General features: G+C 46.9%; 2 protein-coding genes across 11 annotated transcripts in view; one reads left to right on the top strand and one right to left on the bottom strand.

The window, feature by feature from the left end:
- PRUNE1 (prune exopolyphosphatase 1) overlaps positions 1-11492 on the bottom strand; it is a 30481-nt gene extending 18989 nt beyond the window's left edge. Inside the window, exons 1-3 of one of the 5 annotated variants that reach the window (XM_023213652.1) lie at positions 11146-11492; positions 2137-2229; positions 1381-1583 (exon numbers count right to left, since the gene is read on the bottom strand). In XM_023213652.1, the coding sequence (XP_023069420.1) occupies positions 1381-1583; positions 2137-2229; positions 11146-11184 (335 nt within the window). In that variant the 5' untranslated portion in view covers positions 11185-11492. Of the gene's footprint in view, positions 1-1380; positions 1584-2136; positions 2230-11145 lie in introns of those variants that run through there. The other 4 variants (XM_023213653.2, XM_023213654.2, XM_023213655.1 and 1 more) reach the window with 4 other exon arrangements.
- Positions 11493-11617: 125 nt separating this feature from the next.
- MINDY1 (MINDY lysine 48 deubiquitinase 1) overlaps positions 11618-18913 on the top strand; it is a 12268-nt gene continuing 4972 nt past the window's right edge. The window contains exons 1-5 of one of the 6 annotated variants that reach the window (XM_031936009.1): positions 11618-12098; positions 12204-13521; positions 16833-17608; positions 17990-18047; positions 18442-18506. In XM_031936009.1, the coding sequence (XP_031791869.1) occupies positions 17165-17608; positions 17990-18047; positions 18442-18506 (567 nt within the window). In that variant the 5' untranslated portion in view covers positions 11618-12098; positions 12204-13521; positions 16833-17164. Of the gene's footprint in view, positions 12099-12203; positions 13522-16832; positions 17609-17989; positions 18048-18441; positions 18507-18913 lie in introns of those variants that run through there. The other 5 variants (XM_023213645.3, XM_023213650.3, XM_023213646.3 and 2 more) reach the window with 5 other exon arrangements.

Here is an 18913-nt window from a genome sequence, read left to right as displayed (position 1 = left end):
TTGGGAGGCCAAAGGGGGCGGATCATCTGAGGTCAGGAGTTCCAGGCCAGCCTGGCCAACAGTGCAAAACCCCATCTCTAGTAAAAAATACAAAAACTAGTGGGCATAGTGGCACACACCTGTAATCCCAGCTACTTGGGAGGCTGAGGCAGGGAGAATAGCTTGAACCTGGGAGGCAGAGGTTGCAGTGAGCCGAGATCACACCACTGCACTCCAGCCTGGGTGACAGAGCGAGACTCCATCTCAAAAAAATAAATTAATTAATTAAAATTAAAATTAAAAATAGAGTTGCAGGCCAGGTGTGGTGGCTCACACCTATAATCCAGCACTTAGGGAGGCAGAGGCAGGAAGATAGCATGAGCCTAGGAATTTGAGACCTGCCTGGGCAATACAGCAAGACCCTGTTCTCTAAAAAATTTTAATAAGTACAAAAACAAATAATAAGTAAAAAAAAAGAAAAAAAAAAGAAAATTGCAAACATGTTTCAAAGATTTCTATTACAATAAATCTGTCTCAGAATCTTTTTCTTTTTTTTTTTTTTTCGAGACAGGGTCTCCCTCTGTCTCCCAGGCTGGAGTGGAATGGTGTGATCTTGGCTCACTGCACGTTCGACCTCCTGGGCTCACATGATTCTCCCACCTCAACCTCCTGAGTAGCCTCCCGAGTAGCTGGGACCATAGGCATGCACCGCCTAATTTTTAAAATTTTTTTGTAAAGACATGGTTTTGCCATGTTGATCAGGCTGGTCTTGAACTCCTGAAGCTTAATGGATCTGGTTGCCTTGGCCTCCCAAAGTGCTGGGATTACAGGCATGAGCCATCGCACCCAGCACACAAAATCTTAAATAATGATACCAAAGGCAGATTTAAATGATTTTTGAGTTATCCTTTAGTTTGAACTCAACATGTTCTATTTCTTTTTATTACAGGGTATGTCTTTACACCACAGACAAACATATAACTGCAGAACTGACAATATTTTGTGTTGTTTTTCTATATCTAATATGACCTATCAATTATGATTAGCCTGTGAGATCCCTGAAAGCAAAAACTCTTTCTTTTTTTTTTCTTGAGATGGAGTCTTGCTCTGTCGCCCAGGCTGGAGTGCAGTGGCACAATCTTGGCTCACTAAAACCACCACGCCCAGCTAATTGTATTTTTAGTATTTTTAGTAGAGACGGGGTTTTGCCATGTTGGCCAGGCTGGTCTCGAACTCCTGACCTCAGGTGATCCGCCCACCTCGGCCTCCCAAAGTGTTGGGATTACAGGTGTGAGCCACCACGCCCAGCCAGCAAAAACTCTTTCTTCCTCTCTTTATATCTCACTCATCAGAGCCCAGCACGGTACACGATAGGCAGCAATTTAATTTCCTTGTGCTTACTTGGGTAAGATATGATGGTCGACAAGGATGAGGGTGAGTTGGCCAGCCTGGTGTAATGCATGGAGGTCAATCTCATCCCGAAAAATCAAGATACTCTCTGGAATATGAACCTTCTGAAGAAAGAAGACAATGTCACCTCGCAGAGGTAGCTCAGAACGTTTTATATTTAAAACTGGCACAAAGACTTCCTCGGCCTCAGTTGTCTAGATAGGAAAGTGAAAAGAAGGCATCACAATGTTTTACAATGACAGGAAAAAGTAACAAGACTATTGGGACCAAAAGAGACAGACTTAGGTAAGTTACCACCTTTCTCAAAGCCACAAATACCCAGTCTATAAAAATGAAAGGATGACTTTTGCCCTCCCTCCTTAGCGATAACATGAAGGTCAACAAGGTAACTCATGGTTACCTAGTTCTAGACGCAATGCTGCAGAGAGGGAATAGTCCTCAAGAACTAACCTGGGCAGAGGAATACACACTAGATCACTGATACCTATAAGGAACTCAGTAATAAACTGTTTGAATATCGCTTTATGGTTTACAAATCCCCCGAAATACATTTACTCACTTTTTTTCTCACAGCAACACTGCAAAATATCATTTTAGATTTTATAGATGGTGGCATGAGACTCAGCAAAGTTAAGGGATTTAAATTTACCCAATGCTAAATGCTGGTAAGTGGCAGAGCTGGGTCTTGAATCCAGATATTTTCATTCTAAGGGACTCAGATCCTAGGTACTACTTTGTTTTACCCACCTTTGCTAGGTAAAAAGCCAGGGCGAGAGCAGACACCATGGAGTCCAAATCACAGGCTTCATTTCCCAGCACAACATGTAGAGGTCGGGACTCCTGGAGAGGAAGGAAAATGGGAAACTAACAAAAGTATCTCTATCCATTTCCACTTACCTTTTTTTTTTTTTTTAACACCTATATATATTTTTGAGACAGGTCTCACTCTGTCGCCCAGGCTAGAATGCAGTAGCGTGATCACAGCTCACTGCAGCCTCAACCGCCTGCTAGGCTCAATCGATCCTCCTGCGTAGCTGGAACTACAGGAAAGCGCCACCATGCCCAGCTAATTCTTTGTATTTTTTGTAGAGATGGGATTTTGCCATGTTGCACAGATTGGTCTCAAATTCCTGGGCTCAAGAGATCCACCCGCCTCGGCCTCCCAAAGTGCTGGGATAACAGGTGTGAGCCACTGTGCCTGGCCTCTCCATTTACCTTATACTCATATAGGGCTTCACACACTTCCTCTCATTGATCTTCACAGAGGAGGTAGGTCAAATAATCTAATGGGTCCTCATTCCATAGATGGCATAAGTGTTTCAGCTAAGCTTACAGCATTCTACATATATCCAGTTTGTAGAAAAGTGTTCTTTCCTCTTATCTCCTTGAATATTAACTTACAAAGCAGTAAATAAACTTCTGATTTCTTATCTTCTTTGGGCACTCAAATAGTCAAAAAAGGGGATTTGAGGTAGCTAATATATTCAAGGCACGCTCTTGGGCATATCAACCCTGGTTGATTATTTCTTCCCACTTTCATAACAGGGAAAAGAATGCTTACACTTCTTTTTTTTTTGAGACAGAGTTCTGCTCGTTGCCCAGGCTGAAGCGCAATGGTGTGATCTCGGCTCACTGCAACCTCTGCCTCCCAGGTTCTCGTGCCTCAGCCTCATGAGTAGCTGGGATTACAGGAATGCACCACCACACCCAGCTAATTTTGTATTTTTAGTAGAGACGGGGTTTCTCCATGTTGGTCAGGCTGGTCTCCAACTCCCGACCTCAGGTGATCTGCCCGCCTCAGCCTCCCAAAGTGTTGGGATTACAGACGTGAGCCAGTGCACCCGGCCGGATGCTTACGCTTCTAAATCATGAGAACAGGTGAAGAGGCTTTGAGAAGAAAGGTTAAAAGTAAGATCTAGTCCAAGGCCGGGCGTGGTAGCTGGTGCCTGTAATCCCAGCACTTTGAGAGGCCGAGGCAGGCGGATCATCTGAGGTTAGGAGTTTGAGACCAGCCTGCCCAATATGATGAAACCTCACCTCTACTAAAAATACAAAAATTAGCCAGGGGTGGTGGTATGCGCCTGTAATCCTAGCTACTCAGGAGAATTGCTTCAACCCGGGAGACGGAGGTTGCAGTGAGCCAAGATCGTGCCTTTTGCACTCCAGCCTGAGCAACAAGAGCAAAACTCTGTCTCAAATAAATAAATAAAATAAAAATACTAAAACTAGAGTGCCCAAAATCAGGGTGACAGGCTCTTGGGTTTTGTTTTGTTTTTAAGCATTTATTGAATGTGCCAGGCATTATTCTTGTATTTTTTCATGCATTAATCAATCATTTAATCCTTAACCTGATGAGGCAGGTACTTATTTCATTCCAGGTATAAGCTTTCTGCTGGGTAGAATGAGACCAGAAAGCCTATGGCTCAGCATAGGGCACAATACTTCTCTCTTACCAGCTTACTTTTTTTTTTTTTTTTTTGAGATAGGGTCTTACTTTGTTGCCCAGGCTGGACGGCAGTGGTGCTATCTTGGCTCACGGCAACCTCCACCTCCTGGGTTCAAGTGATTCTCCTGCACCAGCCTCCTAAGTAGCTGGGACTATAGGCATGCGCCATGATGCCCGGCTAATTTTTGTATTTTTGGTAGAGATGGGGTTTTGCCGTGTTGGCCAGGCTGGTCTTGAACTCCTGACCTCCAGTGATCCGCCCACCTTGGCCTCCCAAAGTGTTGGTGTGAGCCACTGTGCCCAGCCCATCAGTTTACTTTTGAACTTCTATCTCAGCCTGGGTTTGAGAGAGGATGGGATGAAACAGACAAAATGAGACACACTAAATATAGCCGGGTTTCTCAATTTCAGCATGACTGGTATTTTGGACTAGATACTTCTTTTTCATTTTTGTAACTTTTACTTTTCGAGACAGCGTCTCACTCTGTAACCCAGGCTGGAGTGCATGGCACAACCATGGCTCACTGCAGACTCCACCTCCCAGACTCAGGTGATCCTCCCACCTCAGCCTCCTGAGAAGCTGGGACTACAGGCACCCGCCACCATGCCCGACTAATTTTTTTTTTTTTTTTTGAGACAGAGTCTCACTCTGTCGCCCAGATTGTAGTGCAGTGGCGTGATCTTGGCTCACTGTAACCTCCACCTCCTGGGTTCAAGAGATTCTCCTGCCTCAGCCTCCTAAGTAGCTGAGATTATAGGCACGTGCTACCATGCTTGGCTAATTTTTGTATTTTCAGTAGAGACGGGGTGTCACCATGTTGGTCAGGCTGGTCTTGAACTCCTGACCTCGTGATCCACCCTCCTCAGACTCCCAAAGTGTTGGGATTACAGGTGTGGGCCACCGCGCCCGGCCCTTGTTTTTGTTTTTTGTTTTTTTTTTCTTTGAGATGGAGTCTCACTCTGTCGCCCAGGGTAGAGTGCAGTGGCGCAATCTGGGCTCACTGCAACCTCTGCCTCCTGGGTTCAAGTGATTCTCTCCCTTCAGCCTCCTGAGTAGCTGTAGTAGACTACAGGCGTGCGCCATCCCATCCAGTAATTTTTGTATTTTTTAGTAGAGACAGGGTTTCACCATGTTGGCCAGGCTGGTCTTGAACTCAGGTGATCCGCCCGCCTCAGCTTCCCCAAGTGTTGGGATTACAAGCGTGAGCCACTGTGCACAGACAAATTTTTGCATTTTTTGTAGAGATGGGGTTTTACCATGTTGCCCATGCTGGTCTCGAACTCCTGGGCTCAAGCGACACAGCCACCTCGACCTCCCAAAATGATTGGATTAAAGGCATGAGACACCACGCCCAGCCGGATAATTCTTTTTTTTGTGGAGGCTGTCCTGTGCATTATAGGATATTTGGCAGGATCCCTAGCCTCTACCCACATGGATGCCAGTAGCACCCTAAGTCATGACAAACAAAAATGTCTCCAGACTTGCTGAATGTTCCCTGGGGGGCAAAACTTCCCCCAGTTGAGAACTACTGGGTTACAAGAAGGTGAAAATCCATATACTCTGACTTCGTCAATCAGGGAAGATTTGCTAGACACAAGAGTTTAGCAAAGTGGGAAGGTTTAGAGGAGCAACACATAGCAAAGAACAGTTATCAACTAATGTAACTTTAGGAAAAAAAGGGAATCTAGGGAAACCTAGAATCGTCTTCTCTATACAGGCTATCACTCCTTCTCTTCCCCCACTGGAAAGCCACAGCTCAGAAAGGGCAAATTGAGAAGACTTCTGGTGGTATCAATTGCCCCATCCAGTTACAAGATAGGTTTTTGTTTTTAAACCACCCTCTTCCCATCTCCTACTCTCATCCCTGGAGAGAAATACAGAAGACAGAGGTTATCTGTCCAGGTTCTGCCCAAAGGGCCCCTAAGGAAGTTTCCCCTGAGGTCCTCCCCATGCCTGTTTCTCTAAGTCTACTTCAAGAGTGTGGAAGCAAAGGCCCATTCATACCGAACAGCACTGGGGTAGGGGGTTTACTTTTTTCCAAAGCAATAAGAGAATTCTACCCAATACCCCAGGTCCCATAGTAACTTCTCTGACTTGTAATTCCTCCTCCTGATACCAGAGACCTCTGTTTCCTGGAGACCAAGAACTGCCCAGATGGCTATGGACCAAAGTGACAGGAAAGCACTTGAGATAAGAGTCTGCAGAAATAACTTGCTCACTGAAGCAGTTAGGGGGAGTGAGTGTTCTCTAGAGAGGAAATTATATAAACATGAGGCATATGGCAGTGACTCTGGAGGAAAAACGTAAGAGCAGTGGAGAAAAGGCAGAGCAAGCAGGACAGATCTACTGCTGGGTCCAAAAAGACACTGGAGAACCTTTCCACACTCATTTACATCAGTGTTGCTTCACTGCAAGCAGCAGCTGAAATCAGGCTTATTTAGATCCTCACCATGAAAAGAACGCTAAGCAGAAAAGCACAAAGTAGGGACCAAATACAATGGCATGGCTCTGAAGTCAGGAGAAACCATCTCCAGAGGAAGGTGAACAATGAACCCCTTGCACTCAGCCAAACCCAGACAGCAACCAGAAGGAATGAATACAAAAGGAATACTTTGGGACTTGCAGCAAATCTTGGAACTGGGGTGACCAAGGGAGGCAGCAGCATTCCTCTCCCGTCAACACCCACTGTCACCCCAGCCTGACTGGACTATTCACCACCCGCAAACCATGATGTGCACATTCCCAGCTCTGCCCTTTGCACTATTTGTTCTCTGTTTGAATGCAGAACTACTAATGGAAAAGATCACAGACTTTGGGGTTGAATCCCAGCTCTGCTTCTTACTTGTTGCAGGACTTTGGACCCTCGAAGCCTCATTTTCCTCATATAAAAATGAGAATAGGCCAGGCGCCGTGGCTCACACCTATAATCCCAGCACTTTGGGAGGTCGAGGTGGGCAGATCACCTCAGGTCAGGAGTTCGAGACCAGCCTGGCAAACATGGTGAAACTAAAACACACAAAAATTAGCCGGCGTGGTGGCAGGTGCCTGTAATCTCAGCTACTCCAGAGGCTGACGCAGGGAGAATTGCTTGAACCCGGGAAGTGGAGGCTGCAGTGAGCTGAGATCGCACCATTGCACTCTAGCCTGGGTGACAGTGTGAGACTCCATCTCAAAAAAACAAACAAAAAAAAATGAGAAGAATATCATAACCAATTTCATGACGTTGTTAGGAGGATTAAATGAGATAGTACCATAAGTGCCTACGCTGTAAATAGTAAAATGTGATCCTTCCCATCTTCTTTATTTCTCCCCATTGTTCAAGCCTACCTAATGTCTTTCTCTGTGAAGCCTTCCTGAACACCCAGTCCAGAGCAATTCTCTTCCTCTAAACCTCCAGCTTCTAGCACTTGTGGCTCTGAGACAGACTTTAACTTCTATCTTAAGGAGCTCCCTATCTTTTCATGGTCATGTATCCCTGATCCTTAACATGGTTTATGTGGTGGGTGACTATATACTTTATTGTTCAAACTGGTACACTTATGAGAATGAAAAGGGGTGCTATTAATGATTACACAGGGGAAAACCAAGACTGCCCTGGGCAAACTGGGTGTGGGGCTGCCCAACTTATAAGATATCATTCTCTTCTTTATTTAGGAAAAAACATGTGTAACCCTTAATTCCAAGCCCATCGTCCACCAGCTGAAAGCACAAGCCAAACAGCCTGTTTTCTGACCATCAGAGAAAGAGTTCAGGGAAAATACAGCTATACTTAGCAGCATGAGGAAATCTAAGCTGCCAATGGAAGAAATACCATCTGAGGGCCACAAGTAAATAAATACAAACTTTCTTTTCTTTTTTTTTTTTAAAGACCTATTAGTTGGCCAGGCGCGGTGGCTCACGCCTGTAATCCCAGCACTTTGGGAGGATGAGGCAGGCAGACCATGAGGTCAAGAGATTGAGACCGTCCTGGCCAACACTGTGAAACCCCGTTTCTACTAAAAATACAAAAATTAGCTGGGCATGGTGGCACATGCCTGTAGTCCCAGCTACTCGGGAGGCTGAGGCAGGAAAATCACTTGAACCTGGGAGGCGGAGGTTGCAGAGAGCTTCATGCAACTGCACTCCAGCCTGGCGACGGAGTGAGACTTCGTCTCAAAAAAAAAAAATTAAATGAAAATAAATAAATGAATAAACACCCACTAGTTGAAAAGACTCTCTTATCCTGAAATGTTCTTTGTGGCCTCAAGAGGAGGGGGCAGGGAGGGGGTTCTAGGCCTGGCAAAGTAAACCACTTCCCTTCTAAAGCTGAATATGGTATGATAACTACTCTTCAGAATAGTTAATGGGGGAGAAAAATAAACGGGACAGAAAGCCAGAGAGAGAGAAACCCTCTCAGCAGAGAAAATAGGAACAATACTGATGCCAGAACTACAAATTTCTAAGGAGAGCCAGCTCCTGATTCCTGCCTCATGCCTGAGAACTGCACACAATACATCGTCCAAAGGCTCCAGGATGAACACCTAAAATGCAATGCAGCCCCAGCCTGAAGCAAAGATTTCTCCCCCCTAGAAGTGAAAGATGAGTCACCATAAATAGGACATTTGGTTAAATAAGATTTTTTTTTTTTTAATGGAACATCCTATTGTCTCTGTGGCAGAGGCTGTAGAAAATTTCTCTGGTATCAAATACTAAAAATACAGTAGCAACAGGAGACTTGGCTGGATTACCAGCTGTCTTTATCCTGTGCAAAGAGGAGCATTCATGATTTTCTGAAAGTTATAATTAAACTGTAGTTTAACAGGAACATTCAAACTTAAGAATGTATCTGCCTAAATCATCTCTCTCTCTTTACACAAGAAACTTAACAGGGTATCCTCTGGAGAACTGGATGGAGAGGAGAGAAGGAAAACGATCTTATCTTTTTCATTTCATATCCCTTTGGTATTTAAATTTGTTCATGAAGTACACATTTACTACTTCTATAATTTAAAGCAATCTAGGCTGGATGTGGTGGCTCATGCTTGTAATCCCAGCACTTTGGGAGACCAAGGCAGGCAGATCACTTGAGGTCAGGAGTTCGAGACCAGCCTGGCCAACATGGTGAAACCCTGTCTCTACTAAAAATACAAAAATTAGCCAGGCATGGTAGCGCAAGCTTGTAATCCCAGCTACTCAGGAGGCTGAGGCAGAAGAATCACTTGAATTCAGGAAGTAGAGGTTGCAGTGAGCCAAGATTGCACCACTGTACTCCAGCCTGGGCGACAGAGAGTGAGAGTTCACCTCAAAAAAAAAAAAAAAAAAAAAAAAAAATTAAAGCAATCTAAATTGTTGGCATCTACCAGTATGTCTTGCCATCAGTTCACCTGTTAACCTTCTTAGAGTCTAATTTTCATTTCTCCAGGCCCTGGAGAGGCTATGTGATGATGAAAGCTCTAAGACACAATCTCAACTTTCACAAGTTCACAAGTTTGAAAGGAAGAGCTAGATCTTGCTCCTTGGGGGATGAATGCAGGGAGAGAAAGGTCAGGATTCCAGCAATATTGGAAAAATCAAGTATTTTTCCAGCTTCATATTGCTGTAGAGAATATACTATTAGGGCTGGGTACAGTGGCTCACACCTGTAATTCCAGCACTTTGGGAAGCCAAGCCAGAGGGGTTGTTTGAGTCCAGGAGTTCAAGACCAGATTGGGCAGCGTGGCAAGACCCTGTCTCTACAAAAATACAAAAAATTAGCCCTGCAGGGTGGCACTGCCTATAGTCGCAGCTTTTTCAGGAGGCTGAGGTGGGAGGATCACTTGAGCCGGGGAGGTGATCACACCACTGTACTCCAGCCAGGGCAACAGAGTGAGACCCTGGCTCAAAATAAATAAACAAATACAAAATAAAAATAGAGAATATACTGCTAACCTGGGGATGGGGGGAGGCTCTGGAGGATATACACTGGAGAATAGATGCATGCAAAGAAATACTATTTGGTGAGGTTTCAGATCCAAGGGCACTTTACCACATGGTGGAAGAGACCAGTCATTTGGGTTACTGGGGGGGAAAATCCAACTGTTTAGCACTTAGAACGGTGCCACCAAAACTCTACATTAGTCCTCCAATAAGCGCCCTGTGGTGGAATCAGACGTAACAAAAAGGGATTGGTTCCAAATGGCCTTATGCATTGAAATAACTCCCCAAATTTCTTTTTCACAAGGCAAATGTCTATGTAATTGGTGTTAAAATGGACCTTCTCCCCAATTCAATATGAAGACAATTCATTTATTCCAGCAGCTGAGTCTGCAGCAGGAATTAAGTGACTTTCAGGATTTGTTAAAGAACAGAATCTGCCCCCCAGGGGAATTTGTAGAGTTTCAGATATCTAAAAAGGAAAGCTCAGCAAGCCATCTGTCTAGGTTTCTTCAGGGCAGTATAACTCAAAGTAGAGGGGCCGGGTGACCTCCTGGAGTCTGTCTCTGGTTAGCTTTTTGCTGCTAACTGGGGATAACAGCCTAATGCCTCTTGACGGCTCAGCATGGCTGGGTGAGTCCAACTGGCTCAGAGAGCACCAAAAATAAGCCACAAAGCATTCAGTAGTCATATTTATGGTTTTGATTCTAAACACACTTTGTGCTTATCCCTTCCAAGTGGAGAATCTTTACGTAATGTGTGTGCGTTAAGGCCAAAGGAGAAACCTGGAGGCAAAGGAATGCTGGTTGTGGGTCAACAAATATGCCTGATGGATTATGTATGTTTGGTTTAAAAACACTGACTGAAAGTAAAATATCGTGACTACTTCTAACTTAGAAATGAGTTCAGCCCGCCAGACAGAAACCGCCATTCAGAGGAAATAAAGCCGTGAGCACCCGTTCCCTCCACACCCCCGAGGTTCACCTGGAGGCCAGTGGGCCAAGCGAGGCCTTGGGAGCGGAGAATTCAAAGAGGGGCGGGGAGAAAAGAATAAACACACCTCGAGGGGATCGGCTGGCGGCGGCACAGTCCTGGTCCTTTTGACGGAACTGACCAAGATGACAGCAAGCAGAGGCTCAAATGCAGAATTCAGACCCAAGACTTCTCCCAGCTCTCGGGCAGACCCCAAAGGCTGGGAGCCAAAAACCGAGAGACTAAACAAGCAGCATTCTCACGCTCCTAAGCTGGCTTCTCGCTCCTCGCTCCTCATGTCCCAAACCTGATCAGGCCCCAACCCCCCTCCCCACAACTCAGTGTTCCCTCCACACGGACCGTCGAGGCTCCCCCAGATCCCACGTCTTCGTCCTTCCCGGACCCCGTGCTCCATTCCTTACAGTCACAGACAGGGATCGGTTACCTGTAGAGCAGCTCGACAATCCTGCAGGTAGTCCTCCATGATGAAGCCCAAAGTACGCCGTCGCCCCTGGTCAAGGAGAGGTGCCCGTGGTCGAGGAGAGGTTTCCCCGGCGAATGCACCCCGCCCGGGACTCAGGGGCTAGAGGCCAGAGTCAGGAGGCGGGACTCGAACCCGCCACACGGCGAATCGGCCTCCGACCCCGGGAGGAAGTGCGTAACCGGGTGCTCCGGAGCTCGGCGTCGCCCCTCCCCCAGCGGCGGAGGCGGGGCTCTACGCCCAGAGGCTCCTGGGACGACTTTCCGGAGAGGCCAAGGGGGTGTGGCGTGGGGCGACGTGGGAAACGTAGTTCTGCGGCTCCGCAATGTCCCTAGCTACCGAGGGAAGGAGCGTTTTCTGAGGGATCCGTCGTTTGGTAAACAAATGTGTATGTGTCACAGTAACCCATTATTGTGGCATCTGAACTTTCCCTCTCAGATCAGGCTAAGTATAACATCTTTCCATATATCACAGCAAGCATCTGGTTGACATTTTAAATGACACTTGGCAAAACAGATCATCTTCTTTCCCGAAATTCTGCCGTTTACCAAACTGATTCAATTGCCACCAATTTTGTGGTTGTTCATGTTAGGAGAACATTAGAATAATCTTTGACCCCTCTTGTTTACCTAACACAGTCTCCTGCCAACTCCTGCTGCTTCTCCCTTTGCAACTCTGTAGCCTGTTTTTTTTCTACAGCCTCAGCAAATATCTTCTCCTTCCTTTCTTGGACAATTGTAACCTTGACTTTTTGCTCTCTGCCACCCTAATTGTTCCAACTGCTCTTTCAGGCTTTAGAGTTGCTTGAAGTTTCATCCTGTGGTGGCCCTGTACATAGAGTTTAGGGAACCCTTCAGAATGTAGAGTTAGGTTCCAGCCTCCCTTAACTGCCACTTTCCAGCCGCAGGGTAGTGCAAGTACTGTAAATAAATGGACACTCATCATCAAAAATTCCCTCATTTATTTATCTATCGCTTTATTTCCTACCATCAGCCTCACACCAGCTTTTCCTGCTTCCCCAGCTGTAAATCGAGAGGAGGTGACTGATTAGAGGCTGTGGTGGAACCAAGATCCAGAGTACAGGGGTGTTGGATCTCCTGCCTGCTCTGCCAGTTCTTTTTTCTTCTTCCTCTTCTTCTTCAGATGGAGTCTTGCTCTGTCATCAGGCTGGAGTGCAGTGGCAGGATCTTGGCTCACTGCAACCTCTGCCTCCCGGGTTCAAGTGATTCTCCTGCCTCAGCCTCCCGAGTAGCTGGGGCTGCAGGCACGTGGCACCACGCCCTGCTAATTTTTGTATTTTTAGTAGAGATGGGGTTTCACTGTGTTGGCCAGGTTGGTTTTGATCTCTTGACCTCGTGATTCGCCCGCCTCGGCTTCCCAAAGTGCTGGGATTACAGGCGTGAGCCATCGCGCCCAGAACCTGGGGCTTCTTCCACACCCTCTGCACTCTACCAGGTGCACAACCCAACCAGTTTCATTTCTAGACTTAAACATGATACAGCAAGGACTTGGAAAGAACCTCCGTGGAGGGCTCCAGAGGGAAAAGAGCTGGGTTTGTTTGTTTGTTTGTTTTTAACATTAACTGAGTAATATATGCAAATATCGTGCTCTTTGGTCCTGCTTCTGTGGATCGAGAGCAAAGGACTGCTATACCCAGAGAGAGAGCCCAGATCCAACAAGCTGCTTCTGTCCAGCCCTGCTCCTCCCCACTCAGCAAGGGCACTTGCTCTTCCCTATTCTCACCAGAGAGGCACAAGCGCTCCGTCCCTTCCAGAGGCAGGCGGAGGGAAGAGAAAGGGTCTGTTGTTTTTCTCTCCTGTTTCTTGCTCCCTCTCTGCTTGCTGATCACAAAGCTGCTGACCGGGTCAGAAAGCCCTGATGGAAATCCACCAGCGCTGGGCAGGCCCCTCCTCCTCCAGGGAGCTTGTCCTTGCCTAATTTTTCTTCGTCCCGATGAGAACAAAAAAGAGAGAGAGAGAAGAAAAGAAAAACCACAAACTTCCTTTGAAAACCAGCTTGTAGTCAGGGCCTGGAGCGCATGCCCTAGACTCAGCGACTCAGGAATCCTGAAGACTCTCTGAGTGACCTGGAGCACCTGGGCTCCGCCCCTGCCTGCCTTCAGCCTCTCCAGTGCCCCCAGTACTGGGCGTGAGTCCGGAAGTGGCCACAACCGAGCCCGTACCGTGGCTCGCAAAGCTGTGTAAACCTGCATAAGCTCAGGCGTTGACAGCTGGAAGGCAGCTGGCACTGGCAGACCCCCTCATTGCACCTATCTTCCCCATCGCTTTGCCACAGCTGAACCCTCCTTCTCAATCTTGGAACAGCACCCACTTCTTTAAGGTAAAAACTTTATTTTAATCATCTTCTTCACTTCTTCTCCCACCCCTCTCCGTTTCCTCTCCAGCTCTGGGGAGCTGACACCTGCTGTCATTCCACCTTTGGTCTACAAGTCTGGATTGCTTAGAGGAGCTAAGTCAGGAGAGATATGTACAGGGGATGCTGCTTGGTCCTCCTCCTTTTAATGAAAGCACGAAACCTTCCCCCTCTCCTTATGAGCAAGTAGACAGGGCACTGTGGCCATGGTTGACATATTCTGAGATAAAAATCTAAACTATTGATTGCATGAAGACGTAGGTCAGACTGAGAAAGAGATTGGTGTGGGACAGTAAGGGAATTGTTCCTACGGAGAGGAAGAGTGTCTTCTTGAAGTTACATACCTGTTTTACATGCTTCTTCCAACTTTTGGCTCTGTACTGCCATTGATTGGGGAGGAGCCAGGGTTTTTTTAATTCCTCACCCACCACCATAATTCCAGCTGGAGAGAAAGTGTAGGACTTGAGGAGCTGACAAAGAGGAGGAGGAGAATGAAACTTTGATTTGTCTGACTATCCTCTCTCTCATTCTTTCCTACTCTGAAATACTCCATGCCCTCCCCAGCAGGATTAGACCTTGTAGAGTAGAAACCCTCCATTACATTTCCTGCCCCTGCCTCTTAAGACTTAGCCCATTTAGCTCTGCCCAGTTCCTCTGAGACCCCACTCCCTCGGGTGTCCACTTCTGGGTTCCTTTGGCTCACCTCTCCAGCCAGCTAGCTGCCCAGCCCCACTTCATCATTGATCATTTCTGGCACTGGACAGAAAATATAAAAACTAAGGCCTGCTTTACTTTTTTTTTTTTTTTCTGAGACAGAGTCTCACTCTTGTCACCCAGGCTGGAGTCCAGTGGCACAATCTTGGCTTACTGCCACCTCCACCTCCGGAGTTCAAGCAATTCTCCTGCCTCAACCTCCTGAGTAGCTGGGATTACAGGCACCCACCACCGCCCCGGCTAATTTTTGTATTTTTAGTAGAGACGGGGTTTCATCATATTAGCCAGGCTGGTCTTGAACTCCTGACCTCAGGTGATCCACCCGCCTTGGTCTCCCAAAGTGCTGGGATACAGGTATGAGCCACTGTGCCTGTGGCCGAGGCCTGCTTTTCTTCAAGCTTTTTTACTTTGCCAGGCTCTGGCATCTGCTTTGAGGTTCACCCTAAGTGTCATTTAAGGGGAGAAGAAAAGGAGAGAAAGAAAGAGAGAGAAAAAAAAGTGTAAGGCCTGCAGGCAGTTTTTGCTACTCTGATTCTAAATTAACAACATGTAAATGATATGCAGCTAGCATAAACATATGTGAATCAAGAGGATAATCAATTTGAGTGACTGGGCTTACTCTATTTCAGTAACTTTAATGTTCCTCAATCTCATCTCCCAGGCCTTCCCCTAGCCCCAAATTCATGTAGGTTTGCAAGAAGGAAGCAGTCTCAGGTTGGGAGGAGGATGGGGAAAAGACAAGATTTCTAACTAGTTTAATTTATTTTATTTTGTTTTATTTTATTTTTGAGATGGAGTTTCGCTCTGTCGTCCAGGCTGGAGTGCAGTGTCACAATCTCAGCTCACTGCAACCTCCGCCTCCTGGGTTCAAGCAATTCTCCCACCTCAGCCTCCTGAGCAGCTGGAACACAGGCACGTGCCAACACACCTGGCTAATTTTTCTATTTTCAATGCAGAGAGGGTTTCGCCATGTTGGCCAGGATGGTCTTGATCTCCTGATCTCAAGTAATCTGCCCGCCTCAGCCTCCCAAAATGCTGGGATTACAGGCGTGAGCCACTGCGCCTGGTCCCTAACTAGTTTAATTTCTCCCTGTTTCTCTCCCTGATAAAGAGTGGGAGGGGAGCAAGGAGATTAAAGGGAGATGTTTTCCAAAGGGCAGGGTTTGTGGTTTTTTATTATTTATACCCACAACATTAGTTAAATGTCTATCTGTACTTGCCTCAATGTGCCTCTAGTGCTGATAGAGAGCAGGTTAAACAGGTCCAGTGTTCACATCTAAAATGACCTGGATAGGACTGGGTGCAGTGGCTCATGCCTGTAATCCCAGCACTTTGGGAGGCCGAGGTGGGAGGATCACCTGAGGTCAGAAGTTTGAGACCAGCCTGACGAATATGGAGAAAACCCGTCTCTACTAAAAAATACAAAATTAGCCGGACATGGTGTTGCATGCCTGTAATCCCAGCTACTCAGGAGGCTGAGGCAGGAGAATCACTTGAACCCAGGAGGCAGAGGTTGCGGTGAGCTGAGATTGCGCCACTGCACTCCAGCCTGGGCAACAAGAGCAAAACTCCGTCTCAAAAAAATAAAGATAAATAAATAAAACCACTTGGATGGGAATAGACATAAAACTTCAGGTAGGTGAATGTAGAGGGAGTATTGTTAAGTAAATTAATAATCAGCATTTTCGTATTTCATAGAAATAGGGGGCAAGAGAGTATCTCTGGGTTTAGGCAGTTTCTGGAAGAAAAAAAAATGAACTGAGGAAAAGTTGCTGTCTCAACTCTAGCTGTCAAGAGATGCTTACTGGGTCCAGGCACCGTGGCTCATGCCTATAATCCCAGTCCTTTGGCAGGCTGAGGAGGGCGGATTACTTGGGCCCCCAGGAGTTGAGACCAGCCTGGGCAACAAAGCAAGCCCCTGTCTCAATTTAATTAAAATGAATTTGAATATCTTTATTAATTTTTTTTTTTAAAGAGAAGCTTACTGGAAGAACTTGTGGGGAGTGCTTTTTGTGCCCCTAATCTGAAGTCACTTATCAAAACCAGTCTCTGATTCCAGTCCCCACTACCTACATTTCCCCTCCCAGCTTACAGGAAACCCCTCCCAAGGCCTTTATACTGTGGTCTGGTATTGCTTATGGTTCGGAAGAGCCCTTTGAGGAGGAAGACTTCCCCTTCCTCACCAGCATTTCGCCTTTAGGGGCATGACACTGACTCTGTGCCTCCTCCATTCTTCACCCCAAGCACTATGCGACTGTTAATCTTTTTATCCTTGGGTGAGGCAGAGAGAAGGTATCCCTAAAAATACAAGCAGCCTGTGTATGCTTTAGTATGTTGTGTGAGGGGGCAGAGTGTGGGGTAGGGCAGAGGAATTATCCCTGTGAGGGAATATGGCTATGAGGGGCTTACTGATGTGATGCCTATTAGAGTAAGCTAAAGATCATCATATTAATAACCATTAGCGTAGATTTAACATTTCTTTCTCCACCTCTTTTCCTTCTTTCTCCTTTGTGCTCTCCCTTTCTCTCTGTCTTTTCTTCCTTCCCTGTTACGATCTGTTTCAGGGAAGCTGACTCCACCCAATCCCACCAGGCTTCCCTCCGCCCCGTGCCCTCTTGGTCTCATCTGGTCACAGCAAGTTAGAGGTGGAAAGAGCTCAGCACAGGACCCTTCTGTTTACGCATATACTGCCCATAGCCAGGAGTGACTGCACAAACACTAACCAGCCTTCTACACTACATTCCTTTTCCAAAACTTATCTGGGTTAGTTTGCTTTCCAGCCCACTGATTTTCTTCTTATTGAACAGGTCCCTCTTTTGCATCCGAAGCCTGGCTTAGGCAAGTCCTTGAGGTCAGTAAACACCTTCAGTGCCCCTCAGCTGAGTCCCTTTTGACTATGGAACACCATCAGCCTGAGGATCCGACCCCTGGTAAGGCCGGGACTGCAGAAGCAGTCATCCCTGAAAACCAGGAGCTTCTGGCAGGCCCACGTGAGCACCCTCAGAACACAGATGCAAGAGATGCTGATGGGGAGGCTGGAGAACGGGGCCAAGCTTTGCTGCCTGGCCAGTGTGGGGACAACCTTGAGTCCCCTCTGCCTGAAGCTAGCTCAACTCCACTGGGGCCAACCCTTGGGACACTGCCTGAAGTAGAGACAATGAGAGCATGCTCCATGCCCCAGGAGCTTCCTCAGTCCCCCAGGACCCGACAGCCTGAGCCAGATTTCTACTGTGTCAAGTGGATCCCTTGGAAAGGAGAACGGACACCTATCATCACCCAGAGCAGTAACGGCCCTTGCCCTCTCCTTGCCATCATGAATATCCTCTTTCTTCAGTGGAAGGTAAGAGAACACGCAGTTAGGGGTGCAAACAATATCAGGGAGTACTCTTCCCTGACCTACTTCCTTGATCATCCTGATATTCTCAAACCAGTCAAAACTTTTCAGATTATTCTCCATATTTCTCCAACTTGAGCAAATGAGATAAGATGTTCCTAAAAACAAAGAAAAAAAAAAAAGAGGAAGATCTGTCCTACCCCTGTATCTCCTACTCCCTAGCAAATGCAAATGCCTTGCAAGATTTCACATTCATTCCCTTGTGCCAGTTGCAAGCCTTTTTTCTACCCCACCCTACTACTGGAGCTCCCCCTTGCCTTTCCATGGGTTCTTCCTTTAGTGCTCTTTGGGGGAAAGCACACACGTGATCACCCCTTCTGCCTCCAGGTGAAACTCCCCCTGCAGAAGGAAGTGATCACATCGGATGAGCTCATGGCGCATCTTGGTGAGTGACTGGGCCTTGAAGAGGAATTACCCAAAGGGTTCCAGAGCTATCCACTCAGCCAGAAATCCAGACTATTCAGGGATCTCCATTTGGGGGTTCTGATATGGCAGGGAGGGTAAGGGTCTATGGGGCTTCTCTGCAAGGCTGGATAATGAAAAGCAAAGGTGTCGGGAGTCCTGGGTTGTAACACCAATTCTGCCGTTAGCTTTTGGATCTGACCCTGGGTGGGCCCTTCACCTTTATGAGCCTGTTGCTTCCTCTGAGAAATGAAGAATCTGGATTAGACTCTAAGTCTTTTCCAGCTCTGAAAATCTGTGTTCTGTGACATTACCCGAGGAAACTTAGCTTTTGAGGCAATTGGTGGGGTAAGCTGATAAGAGGTCCTGTCTTGTAGGAAACTGCCTCCTGTCCATCAAGCCCCAGGAGAAGTCAGAGGGACTTCAGCTTAATTTTCAGCAGGTAAGGCAAAAGGTCTGCAGGCATAGGGGTTTGCAGGTTTGTAAGGGGACATCTTGAAATACTAAGAGAGGGCCGGGTGCGGTGGCTCAAGCCTGTAATCCCAGCACTTTGGGAGGCCGAGACGGGTGGATCACGAGGTCAGGAGATTGAGACCATCCTGGCTAACACAGTGAAACCCCGTCTCTACTAAAAAATACAAAAAACTAGCCGGGCGAGGTGGCGGGCTAGCGGGTCTGTAGTCCCAGCTACTCGGGAGGCTGAGGCAGGAGAATGGTGTAAACCCGGGAGGCGGAGCTTGCAGTGAGCTGAGATCTGGCCACTGTACTCCAGCCCGGGCGACAGAGCAAGACTCTGTCTCAAATAAATAAATAAATAAATAAATAAATAAATAAATAAATAAATAAATA

Source organism: Piliocolobus tephrosceles, chromosome 1 (genome assembly GCF_002776525.5).
Source record: "Piliocolobus tephrosceles isolate RC106 chromosome 1, ASM277652v3, whole genome shotgun sequence".
In the NCBI taxonomy this organism is placed as follows: domain Eukaryota; kingdom Metazoa; phylum Chordata; class Mammalia; order Primates; family Cercopithecidae; genus Piliocolobus; species Piliocolobus tephrosceles.
This window is presented reverse-complemented; position numbering and strand designations above follow the sequence as displayed.